Source organism: Chanodichthys erythropterus, chromosome 24 (genome assembly GCF_024489055.1).
Source record: "Chanodichthys erythropterus isolate Z2021 chromosome 24, ASM2448905v1, whole genome shotgun sequence".
Taxonomy (NCBI): domain Eukaryota; kingdom Metazoa; phylum Chordata; class Actinopteri; order Cypriniformes; family Xenocyprididae; genus Chanodichthys; species Chanodichthys erythropterus.
In genome coordinates this window covers 21,309,464-21,322,883 of record NC_090244.1, presented here as the reverse complement: position 1 = coordinate 21,322,883, position 13,420 = coordinate 21,309,464, and the positions used below count along the sequence as shown (strand labels likewise).

General features: G+C 36.0%; 1 protein-coding gene across 4 annotated transcripts in view; it reads left to right on the top strand.

The window, feature by feature from the left end:
* The first annotated feature begins 252 nt into the window (after positions 1-252).
* Positions 253-13,420, top strand: part of phrf1 (PHD and ring finger domains 1) — a 26,303-nt gene continuing 13,135 nt past the window's right edge. For all 4 annotated transcript variants that reach the window (XM_067378829.1, XM_067378827.1, XM_067378831.1 and 1 more), the window contains exons 1-13: positions 253-350; positions 1,010-1,148; positions 1,918-2,052; positions 5,729-5,916; positions 6,571-6,654; positions 8,711-8,841; positions 10,363-10,454; positions 10,547-10,704; positions 11,055-11,187; positions 12,291-12,412; positions 12,555-12,748; positions 12,846-12,968; positions 13,113-13,252. In XM_067378829.1, the coding sequence (XP_067234930.1) occupies positions 1,055-1,148; positions 1,918-2,052; positions 5,729-5,916; positions 6,571-6,654; positions 8,711-8,841; positions 10,363-10,454; positions 10,547-10,704; positions 11,055-11,187; positions 12,291-12,412; positions 12,555-12,748; positions 12,846-12,968; positions 13,113-13,252 (1,594 nt within the window). In that variant the 5' untranslated portion in view covers positions 253-350; positions 1,010-1,054. The remainder of the gene's footprint in view (positions 351-1,009; positions 1,149-1,917; positions 2,053-5,728; positions 5,917-6,570; positions 6,655-8,710; positions 8,842-10,362; positions 10,455-10,546; positions 10,705-11,054; positions 11,188-12,290; positions 12,413-12,554; positions 12,749-12,845; positions 12,969-13,112; positions 13,253-13,420) is intronic.

The following is a 13,420-nucleotide window of genomic DNA, read 5'->3' as shown; positions in this document are numbered from 1 at the left end:
AGGCTAGAGAAGTAAACAATATTGTGGAAAAAACAAAAACGGAAACAAAGGTTATGGTGTGTGTGCTCACCGTCACTGTTTTACACAGTTGAAAGTTAAATTCATGAATATTAATCTACGTGCTAATTAATATTCATAAGCCAAAACATTTACCCAAGTAGCCAGCTCACTAGCGCCCACATTCGGGCAGTCGTATAAAGCCTATTGGGCAGACCTCACGAAACTTTAATTAATATTCATGAGCAATTCCTTGCCATAGTAGGATTCGTAATTTCTCCAGCCGGTAGCGTACTAGCGTCAAAGACAAACGGACTTCAAAACACAAATAATGTCTTACACATCCTTACAGGGTAGGTACAAATGCTCAAAATTATAACCTCCCCGATGAATTAAAAAAATGGGACTTTTATCGCCTCTAAAAGCTGCATGGATACGGCCTGGATAGTACATATAACAAAAATAGCTGAAGAGTTAAATTTAGACTAAGGGCAAGAAACACAGATAGCGTGTTAGCTTTAGCATTAGCTATATGACAAGTGCTCAAGGCTCACTTTCACAAAATAAAATTACTTTTGGTGTTTTGCATTGCATTATTTTTCATGTTTACAGCCTCTTTATAACTGTCCTGGAATGTGTAGTTTAAATGAAGCAGGTTAGTGTTTTTATTAGCTGGTTTGATCTTTGCCGTTAGCATCGAGTCAATAACATTGTTCCGTTTAATAGAAGCATTGAGAGTTATGTGCATTGAACCATCTGTATCAAACTACAAAATCTAAAACATTTCTGAGGACATTTAAGCTTGACGTGAAAGCTAATCGTTTTGGGTGATACTGTATTTTAAAATGAGTACACAGATGAGTGTTGATAAATTATATCTGATGATAAAGATAGTTAACCTCGTTTATTAGATTATTCTGATGTATTAATTCTGTTTGACACTATTTAAAATACTATTTAAATCACATTTGGAGTGGATGTTCACATTGTATAATGAATATGTGCCTTACAGGTTGTTCAGTGCTGAAAAATATCTAGATTATATCAGAGCATAATCATGGATGATGAGGACAGCCAGGATGAGCTGATCAACAGGAATGTCTCCCATGGAAAAGGAAAAAGACCTGCCATGACCATCATCTCTGATGACGGTTAGTGGTCTTCTGTCAGCGAAGGGAACGACACAGGGATGTGTTGTGGGCCTTAAATGCATCTCTAGCCCCTATTTAACCATGTAAAGTCTGAAATACCGGGGAAAAAAAAAGAAAAGTTTATTGAACCTTTATGTTTCATATCCTATTTCATCAGGCTTTTATTGCTCATATGATATAGTGGAAAGAAAATATGAGTTGTCACTCTGTGTATTTCTCAATGATATGTCTTAAGATGATATTTAAATGCTTAGTTTTATGATAAAAACTCTGTAGTTTGTATTGTGGGGGGCAAAACATAATGATGATTGACAGAACGATACAAATCAACATTCTCCAAAAGCCTGATGTATCATATTTGATTTTTCTAAAAGATAATATATGGATAATCAAGTAAAGTTGCTTCAGTTCAGTTACAGCAAGTGTTCATCTTGAAACATTACTAAGTAACAATATAAAAGTTAAAAGTAAATTACAAGTAAAGATTTCACAATAAAAGATACATGCCATGACTTTTTAGAATTCTACTAGATTATAAGACCTTTTACTTATAATCTAAAAAAAAGTATAAACTATCAATCAGATGGCAGAAAACATCAAAGTTGTGGTCATGTTGATCATTTAGAGGCCTTAGAAATTTGTGTATCAAATATGATTCAGTAAGCTTTATAGGGTTAAGTTTAGGATTGCATTTAATAAATACATATTTTTATTCAGTTTCTTCTTTTACTCTATGTGACTTCTCTTCCTGCATGTCATACCAATTCAGAGGACGACTCAGAAGATGAGGGGGAATCAGAGGAAGGAGAAACAGGCAGTGAGGAAGATGATGATGATGAAGTGGAGGATGTCCTTGATGGAGAGGAGGAGGAGGAGGAGGAAGATGATGAGCTTGAAAGTGAAAGTAAGATTTAACTTCAACATACCTTTGTGATGACTTTTTTTATGCTTCTCAATTTAACAATTAATTATATTGAAAGAATTGAGATGGAATAAATAGTGTACTGATCAATTTATGATTCTTAATTTTTTTTATGGAATATTGCAGTGTTTATTACAAATGATTTGTCCATGCACATCAGGGTCAGAAATGAAAGTGGACTTTCAAAAATGCTACGAAAATGCTACAAATTCAAACTAAGGGGGCAAAAATGCCCCAGCACAATTAAGCAAGATCTATTACGGCTGTCACGATTAAAGTGCAATGCGAAATGAATGTAAAGTATCGAATGCAGCATTACATTTACTGTAGATTTACTCATGTTGCATCATATTTCATATGCAGCGTTCAGCTTTATAACTAAGCACACACGTTTCTGTTGAGCTTATGAATGTAATGTCCAATCAGAGGCGTTTTGATTCTTCTGCGGAGAATGTCAGATTTGTTGCACACGCTTACTGACTGACTTCTGAATCTGCATTCGCACTAGTTCTTTCATCATCATAACATCAAAGTGCAGAAAAATGTAAGTAAGAGATTAATTTTACAGTGTAGACAGCTTCAGTGATTGTAACAGGAGTTTTTGTGAAAGTGCATAACTCTGCTTGCTTCGGTGTTCTTCGCTTGCATTCTTTGTATTATATCCAGGTTTGAATAACCGTTTTGTTTTTCATGCTACTGAAATAACCAATGTGAGGTCTTGATTATCTAATCTGTAAAAAGCAATACATTTATAAATGGTTCTTAGCTTGTTATGTCTGAAGCCAGAATGTGATTTTGAATATGCTTTTTCCCCACAAAAAAAGTTTTATTAATCAGCATTAATAATCGTTATTACAATATCAAGATTAATGATCATGCATGTATTTACATTAAACAGCATTAAACATTCTGTGTAATAAACATAAATGCCATATGAGGATTCCAGACTGCGACAAAATGGTTGCATTTTGTGTCCTTTTTTCATGTCGGTGCGATTCAGTTTTGTTAGAGGTCACACTGGTGTGACCAAAACATTGCCCAACTGATGAGAGCTGCCATTTCTGTTGCACATAAAGGCCCCGGTATATTTCAAACGAAGTTCTTTTTTGTTCTTCATTTAGGGGTAAAACGAAGTTCGAAATGCGTGACCAGCGATATACTGTAAACGAACATCTGACGCCGCCCACACTGCTGAGAGCGACGGTTAGATGAATATGTAAATATGTGCCATGCGCTTTCTTCTTCTCAGTATCAAAATAAACAAAAATGAGAAAACAGCAAGCATTTTTTATAGAAAGCATAAGAAAAGCGTCTGATTATAACAACAGAGAAGAGAAGACAATGCTGAATAATTACTTCTAAAAAAACTTGACAATGACAATGCTGAAAAACTTCTAACTAACCCACTGATGTCACATGGACTACTTTGATGATGTTTTTATTACCTTTCTGGACATGGACAGTCTACCGTACATACATTTTCAATGGAGGGACAGAAAGCTCTCGGACTAAATCTAAAATATCTTAAACTGTGTTCTGAAGATGAACGGAGGTCTTACGGGTTTGGAACGACATGAGGGTGAGTCATTAATGACATCATTTTCAATTTTGGGTGAACTAACCCTTTAAAATCAAGCAGCTTTACAGTATCAAACATGAAAAACAGTGTCAGTGCCTCATTCCATCAGAAGCTCAACGTCATTTTGTACTATAAAGCGATTATCCAATGTGTTCATGTTTTCATCCGTGGAGATCTTACCTCGACGAACTCAAACACATGAAATGAGTCAAAGATGTGTCCCACACGGATGAAGGCGGACCCTTAGCGCACACTTCCTGTTACTTTATCGTCACTGACCAATGGTAGTACGAAGGTGTTTTGCAGCTGGAGCAAACTTTTCCTGAAAGTTCGCTTTGGCAAGCCGTTTCGAACTTCCAAAAAGAACATAAAACAAACTTCGTTTTGGCCTGATTTTGTTCAAAATGACGTCACATCAGTTCGTTCTTCGATTTCGTTTGAAGTATACTGGGGCCTTAAAGGTCCCGTTCTTCATGATCCCATGTTTCAAACTTTAGTTAGTGTGTAATGTGGTTGTTAGAGTATAAATAAAATCTGTAAAATTTTGCAGCTCAAAGTTCAATGCCAAGCGAGATATTTTATTTAACAGAAGTCCCCTACATCGAACGGCCAGTTTGGACTACATCCCTCTACTTCCTTCTTTAATGACGGCACTAAAACAGTTTTTAAAACTATGTGCAGCACACGCTATGGTAAGAGGCGTGACCTTTCCGGGCAAGGAGCGCTTAAGCTGCTGTCGAATAACAACACAGGAACCGCTGGCACAATCAGAACTCGTTACGTATTTCTGAAGGAGGGACTTCATAGAACAAGGAAGTCATCAGCCCGTTTTTATGACAGTGGAAACAGCGGTATACAGATAAGTAAATTATGTGAAAAATACACGCGAAACATGAACACATGTTATATTGCACACTATAAACACAATCAAAGCTTCAAAAAACCATGAAAAACGGGGCCTTAATTCATATGAGAAACATCAAACTAAATGAACGTGGAATGTAACCGCACTACGTCTGTTACTAGAGCGCTGGGAGATCCAAAGAGAAAGCACTGAATTCACCGCAGAGTTAATAACATCGCAGCGAGATCTTGTGGGAAGCTTTTAAATTCGGCACTTCAAATCTCTAAATATGATTCAATTTTAATGCTATTTTTAATGTGATGACTTGTAAAACTAAAAGTTTAAAGATGAAGGAACATTTTATGGCAAACAAACTTTTATTTAAAGACATGAAATTACAAGTATAACAGTAGATTAGCTTTTTCCATAGCCATTTCCACTCGCTAATATATGGGGAAAAGTCACAAAGTCTCATAAAAAACAAAAACTTTTCTTCAAATTGTGACTGAATTACACACAAAGCAAGTAAAGAGCGCTCACTTTATAATCACTGTCGGTCAGTTCAGTATGGTACATTTAATAAGAATAGAATATTCAAATTTTTTCCCTACTTTGTTACTGTTGTCAATAAAAGTTAATTGTATCTACATAGTGCTTTACTGTCACATTTCAGATAAATAAACATGTAATATTATTAGTAACTGTACTTATTAATGCAAAAAAAAAAATAGTAATAAGATTAAATTACCTTTATGATTCAACCCCTACTGCCTGCCCAGCGCCACCAAATCAGGTCCAAGCGCCACCTTCTGTAGATCTGGAGCACTGCATATCAGATGCAGCTTCTGTTTTTGAAAAACATTTGATTGGTGACAGTCTATAGCATTGTGATTGGATTTGACATAAAAATTAACACGGATACATTTAATACGGTAGTTATAAAAATTGTCCCTGTAAAGGTAAAAAAATATTGCCCCTGGAAAATTTAAGTTCTTACCCTGATGCACATGAATGAAAAATGAATGTGCCCTCGTAATCTTTAATCAAAACCATTATCTTCCCCTCCCCTTGACAATGACAACTTTTCTCTGGTGACATCAGATCATGTGGCACTTTATTCGTTGGGAGTGACATGTTTACATTTTGCCCTAAATATTCATATCATAAGACCAGCCACACCATCATCAAACAAACATGGGAAGAAAAACACTCAGGCTTTTTACCTGTATCCTCAGATGAGAACTCCGTCAGTGTCCTGGAAGGAGCTGCAGGGAATGTTCCTGTGGATGCAGCTGGCCTGAGCTCAGATGAGGACTCTGAGAAATGCCCCATCTGCCTGAACTCATTCCACGAGCAGCCCGTGGCCACACCGGAGTCTTGCGAACACTACTTCTGTCTGGACTGCATTCTGGAATGGTCAAAGGTAAGATTGACGGGCTTAGACCCTTTACATCACTCATACATAAAGATCTTGTCCATATTTGGTCAGTGATTCTGTTCTGTATTTGCATATTATGAATAATGCTGAAAAAAAAACTGGTGAAGTAACTTAATGGTTGATGCAATATTGTTCATAACAGTGTTATTTTATTATGGGTTCAAGCACCGAAGGGCCATGAGTCAAACAGAGCAACCGAGTTTAATTCCGACCAGCCCCTGTTAACCTTGTCTAATAGGTGCTCAAACTTCATTGGCCGATGTTTTTTGAGATACGTGAATGTCCTCATAAACAATCACAGCACCTTGGACAAAGACATTGCATGCCTGTTTGCAAGTCAATTGCACTGACTTATTTATTTTTTATTTTATTAATTAATTAATTTGGATTTTTTTTATCTTTTTATATATTTTTTTGTTTAATTTTATAGTATTAGTAATTTTGTTGTTTGTTTTTTGTCAATTTTATTAGTGTTTTTTAATGTCTACATAGGTTTTATTAACTTTTATTTCAGTTTTAGTATATTTTAGTGCATTAACTTGAAATAGTTTATTATATAGTTTATTTCAAGTAACAAAATGGTTTAAGTTAACTATAATAACTCTGGTTCATAAAAAGTAATGTCACATTTTTTTTCAGAATGCCAACTCCTGTCCTGTGGACCGAATAGTCTTTAATAACATTCTTCTGAGAAAGTGCCATGGTGGGAAAGTTCAAAAAACAGTGAGTCACATCTTTCCATCAGGATTGCTGTTACGTATAAAAGACCCATTCACACCAAGAACTATAACTATAATTATTAGGCTGTTCATCAATAGATGTTAATGTTCTGTTTATTATAAGCATGCTGCAGTTATATCGTCTGCCGATTCTGATTGGTTGTCAGTGTTTTTCATCATTCATCAGCTGGAAAAGAAAAAAAAAAGTTCAGAAAGTGTTTCTAACAATACGGTTCCTCTGTGTCATTTTCATTATAGCTGTAGTTCGCCCTTTTCTTATATAAACTTATGGTTATCGTTCACGGTGTGAATGGGCATTTCGAGTTATTTATTAGGTGCTAATTTAATGGTGTGTTCTAGTCATGCTGAAAAGGTTTATGAGTTTCACGCACATAAATGGCAACACAATATTGTAATGACAACTGGGAAAACTTGAATTGTCTTTGAATAAAGTAGTATTGTAAAATTATGATCAAACAATATAACAATTCAGTTTACATTAGGGATGTGCAACGATTAACCGCGATTAATCATTTGTAAAATAAAAGTCTGTTTACCTAATATATGTGTTCTGTGTATAATAATTATGCATATATAAATACACACACATACATGTATAAACTTAAGAAATGCATTCATGTTTTTATATATATATATATATATATATATATATATATATATATATATATATATATATATATATATATATATATATATATATATATATAATAGTTATATAACTATTATATATAAATCTAACATTTTTCTTAAATATATATATACATGTATGTGTCTGTATTTATATATGCATAATTATTATACTCAGAACACACACATATATTACGTAAACACAGACTTTTATTTTGCAAACGGTTAATCGTTGCACATCCCTAGTTTACATCAACTTAATAAATTGAATAAAAATATGAAAAATCAAAAACACACTTGATGCGCATTCTTTATTCGTGACATTCGTGACTTCCCAATTCACAAATACAAACTTCCCAGGAGGACTTGGGCTGTCTTAAATTGCACATATGAAACTCATACTTCTGAGTCATGCATTCGTTATTACAACATGTAGGGCCCTATGAAAAACTTTTGATTTTTTCCCAAATTCAGTGCTTTCCATTTAACTTTTCTGGATTCCATTTTAATGGTTTAATTAAATTTTAATATTCAGAATTACATTTATTAAACTTTATGATCAAGAATTGCAAATATTGGTATTTTTCCTCTTTATAAACAACTTATTAAACAACTATTTTTTCAAAAAATTCTGGTTTTATGATTACTCTGAGTGGTACATTGTACTGTCCAATAGTAATATAGTTCCGTCACAATTTCTTCAAGTAAACCGAGCATTTATTTTGACGGGTTCTCGTGAAGACCTCTGAGTTTCTATGTATGTGATCTGACAACTTCAAATGAAATTGAAGTTGCAGTTAGTGGTCAGGTTTTATATAAAATGTATTTTTTTGACCAACGTTTTCCACTTTGATTTCATATCAAATTACTATTGTAGTAATTAAATATTTGCTTAGTTATCACCAAAGCTCACTCTATTTTGCTGTAGATCATTAAACCATTATGCTGCCTCAGAAGTCCATATTGTGATTTGGTCAAGTGTACAGCCCGACTTGTATCCAAAATTTGTCAAATTCCACAACATTGTGTTGTTCAGTAAATTCCATTTTTATGACAGGATTCTGTAATTCCATTTACGTTTTCCACATTTAAAGAAATATGTTGTGAATAATAAACCCTAATAACTACATCTGGATTCAAAATGTACTGATTTCAATCACTTATTTATACATGGTATCACAACATGGTTTCACAAATGTGGAAGTCAAGTGGTTATTAGACGCTACACACTTGCTTCCTTGCTTGCTTTTAAGAATATAAAAAGAGTTTTCCCCCTTTCTAAATACAACTTTTCTTGGTCATTCATGTGCTTGGACATCATAATTATGATATTTCCGACTCCACTCGAAGGGCACATTTAACACACCATAATATCAGCCTCAATCGGAAAGTATTGGTTTGTGTGTGCTTAGATTGCAGTTAAGAAGCCTGTAAAACCTGGGGAGGAACAGGTGGACGTGGACCTGGATCAGACCAGCTGTGAGGTTTGCGGGGGTCGAGACCGTGAAGATCGTCTCCTGCTGTGTGATGGCTGTGATGCTGGGTAAGAAATGTATAACAATCCTAGTTGTGGACTTCCCAAATTTGATGACTTGCGACTCGAATAAGAATTTTGTAAGGCATTAGAAAACCCACAGACAGATTAAGTTGAAATTGATCAGATATGGTTCAGTATTGAATGTGATGTAAGCTAGGTGCTTAGTTACTGTGGACAATGGACATCAACTACAGTTTTGCCGTGAATTATTTTAAACCAGCTAAATGCAGTGTGGTGCCAGACATGTTCGGTTTCAACATATTAAGAGATACTAATTCAACCCCTGGGATTATCATAAATGGAAATTATTAAAATATTAACATTTTATTTTGAATTAAGAATATGCGGTATTAAGACATGATTGTATAATTTTATATTGTGCACATATAGATAGGCTAGGGTTGTTAAAAGTACTGACTTTGGTAATAATTGCTAAATGTGACAATACCAGCATTTGCCCCAAGCATTTTGAGCGCTGTTGAGCGGATTCTTAAACACCTCTGATTGGCCGTTTTGTTTACGCACTCAACAGTTATGTCAGTGATTGGCATCTATCCGCGTATATATTAGGGATCCGCTGATAGACGCCTACTTTCAAATGCTCCCATGTGTACGCTTACCGTTTGGTGAAGAGTGTCAAAGATGTCTATTTGCAACATGTTTTTGAAGTGTTGATCATTGTAGCCAATCACTGACATACTGTATTTGTTGAGTGCGTGAACACAATTGCCTATCAGAGGTGTTTTAAGTAAAATTTCAGTTCCGACTTGATACCGAATTTGGTACTTTTGACAACCCTAGGTCTACCTCGTCTCTGGGGCAGCATTGTAGTCATGCTGGGCTATGTTCAAATCCTATGACTTTTTTACCTTTTGTAAAGGAGTCTTTTAAGAATATAAAAAGTATAAGAGTTTAAATTAATAAATTCAGATTGGTGTTTGATATATAAAGGGATCTGTTTGCCCCAGTAATCTCCATAAAATGATTAAATAATCTACTTATCCATTGATCACAAATAATTAGTCCTCTTGACCAGTGCAGAGGTACCATGTGTCATCTGCTTATTTGTGTTAAGCAGCGATTTGAACATGGATCATGACACTGACAAACTTTTTATAGACAGTGATTTGAATATATACAGTGTTGTTTTAAAAATCAGAGAATTATCTATTTAAATTTCCAGGAATAGTCATAATTTAGTCAGAGTGTTTGTTGTTTAGTAATTTAACACAGTGTTTTCCAACCTTGCTGCTGAAGGCACACTAGTTTTGGATGTCTCCTGTATCTGCCCCATGTATTTCTGGTCTTGGAGTCTCTACTAACAAGCTGATGAGTTGATTCAGGTGTGATTGATTAGTATTAGTTGGAAATTGTGAGGTGTTGGTGTGTCTCCAGGAACAGGGTTGGGAAACACTGCTTTAACATACGATCTTGCGTGTTAGCCCCGCCTATTTACAGGACCCCAGTTTTATTGGTTAATTTCAATTCGACTACTTATTCTATATTATACTCACTTTTTTACGGAAGGTATCACATGGAATGTCTCACACCGCCTTTGGATGCTGTACCTGTAGAGGAATGGTTCTGCCCAGAGTGCATCGCCAACAACCGCACATCAGGTCATCTTTCATTTCTTAAAACCACTTACATTAACATTGCATTTTAGATTTGTTACATATTGTAATAATAACCATTTTTCATCTTGTTATAGGTTCTGAACAAATTAGTGAAGAGGAGAGCAGCTCTCTCCCAACCACCAGCCGTTCCCGGTCCAGACCAACCCGAGCTATCGCACGGACCCAGCAGAGCGAGCGAGTTCGGGCCAACGTCAACAGACATCGTATCACACAGGCACGCACAGCAGCACAGGTTTGCATGATGCATTTGCTTTGCTCTCTAATCACAAGTATGTAACATTGTCTTGACTGATTTGCTGATGGCTGAGATTTTTGTGTCACTGACATGATGAATCTGGTCTAACTGGTTTGTTTAAAACAACTGGATACTTTGGATGTTTATGTTGTTTTGTTCAAATACAAGTAAATGACATACATGCTAGAATAAGCATGAACAAAAAAAAATATCACTTACTTTTGTTCATGTGGTTGGAGTTAGCGGTTGAACAAACTTGTTTAAACTTTGGGAATGTTTTTTGCGGTACTGTACTACTATTGTTGTGAGCTAAGTGAGTGCTTGATTTGTGTGGTGGTGTATTTTAGCTTACTCCCAGATATATGATGCAGTCCACATGGTTGGATGAGACCATCAATGCTGTAGTGGCCGGACTCAACACAGCCGTGTATGTTCGAGACTTGACTCCTCGCCCCAGACCCCGCCGGAGGAGAAAGACAGGTGAGACACATAGACCCACCGTTTACACCTGGAATTAAAGGGTTAGTTCACCCAAAAATGAAAATTATTTCATAATTTACTCACCCTCAAGCCATCCTAGGCGTATATGACTTTTTTGAAGCCCAAAAATCCATCCATTATAAAAGTAATCCATACGGCTCCAGGAGGTTAATAAAGGCCTTCTGAAGTGAAGCGGTGTGTTTTTGTAAGAAAAATATTTAAACCATTATAAACTAATTACTAGGTTCCGGTAACGTCCGTCTGTGCGTTCAAGAGAGAGTCGAGTTCCAGCGTATGACGTAGGATGTAGAAGTAGTGTAAGCTTAGGTGAGAGTAGACGTCTCTTGTGGTTCAAACAAATAGGGCTGGGCAACAAACTCAAGCTCCTCCAACATTTCTCTTTAATTCTCGTTTTAGACTTCTAATTCGTGACCGGTGTTTTGCTCTATACTCTGTACATCATCAATACGTCATGCGTCAGGTTAAAGTTCGAAATCGACTTGCGTATGGAAGCCAGTGATTCTAGTTTAGAAAGTTATAAATATGGATATTTTTCTTTAAAAATAAAACGCTTCAGAAGTCCTCATTAACTCCCTGGAGCCGTATCAATTACTATTATGATGGATGAATGCACTTTTTTTGGGCTTCCGAATCTTATGCCCCATTCACTCCCATTATAAAGCTTGGAAGAGCCAGAATATATTTTTTTTATATAAATCCGATTTGTTTTTGCCCGAAAGAAGATGGTCATATACATCTAGGATGGCTTGAGGGGGAGTAAATTATGGGATAATTTTTATTTTTGGGTGAACAAACCCAAAAATGAATAAATGTATTAATATCTTTCAAAGAAAAATAATTACCCCAAACTTTAACAGAAGTGTATGTATTCAAGAAATCAGATACCCTATTGTAAAATAACATGTTTTACAGAAGACACTTTTATGTGTTACTACCTACTTTACTGTTTTGCCTGACCTCTTGGCATTGGTTAACATGAAATGGATCATATGTATTTAGACTTTTAAGTTTTCATTAACCTGATTGTTTAGTTTGGTGTGGTTCTGTCTATCTGTCTGATTTAAATGGGATTCTCTTACCAGTTAAAAGAAGGAAAACCAATAGCAAATCCTCAGCAATCTCAGAGGGGAAAACAACAAAAAGCATGGGAGTGAGGAGAAGACGGAAACGCAAAGTGAGGAAGTCAAAATTGAGAAGAAAACTGGTAAGTTCTTGACAAAAGCTCTAATGTAAATGCTTTGCTGATTAAAAGTATTGCTTTACCTCCTCTATGTAAGAACACGTGAAAGTTTGCAATTACATGTCTGGCAAAAAAACTGATAAAACTGAACTTTTTGCCCCTTCAGGTCAAAAAGAAGGAAACTAATTCCAGAGGTCGTATTGCAAGGAATTTAGGGATTAAGAAGCCCAAGCCTGGTTCCATCATTCCCTCAGTTTATCGGCCTTCAGAGTACAGTTTAGGAAGTATGCGGGCAGAAATCGGTGCAGCCTCCCTCTCTGTTTACGGAGATCCCTTTGACCTAGACCCCTTTGACGATAGGTGAAGTTCTACTTGGTTTTATTTTTTATATTTGTCAAATATTTCTAAGAAGTAAGTGGTTCAGTGTCTAAGTTAATCTTCCAATTTATCTTGTTAGGGAGGATGAGATTCAAGTTCCAACACCATCCTCTGTTCTGGATGCCAAACGCCGTGGCCTCTCCCGTTCTGCCTTGCGGTCCCATCAGCCTGTGGCCAGACCCATATCTGCCGGCCTCTCCAGGTAACTACTAGAGGGGGGGAATCACTCTTTATGGTCACGATGGAGGAAACAGATGATTTCTACTTCAAGGTGATGAAAATCACAATGAGAATATGTTTGGGGTTTAAATGGATGTTTAAATCCTGGTTGTGTGGTGGTTTCCAGGCAAGGTGTGAGTATCCCACAGGTGGAAGCCCCTGTACCAGACCTGCTGGGGAGTATTCTCAGTGGTCAGAGCATGCTTCTCATGGACAGCTCTGATGTGGTCATCAACAGAGATGGTTCCCTCAAAGCAACCAAACCTGGTAAGTCATGCTTTGGATATATATCATATATCAGGCAAGAATTTTATCCTCTGTTAGGGTTGTACAGGTACTGAAATTAGGTACAATATGAATATTTTGCAAATTTCTGATGACAGCACAGCATTTGGCATAGTAAGCCTTGACACTCGTGATGATTGAGTTTTAACT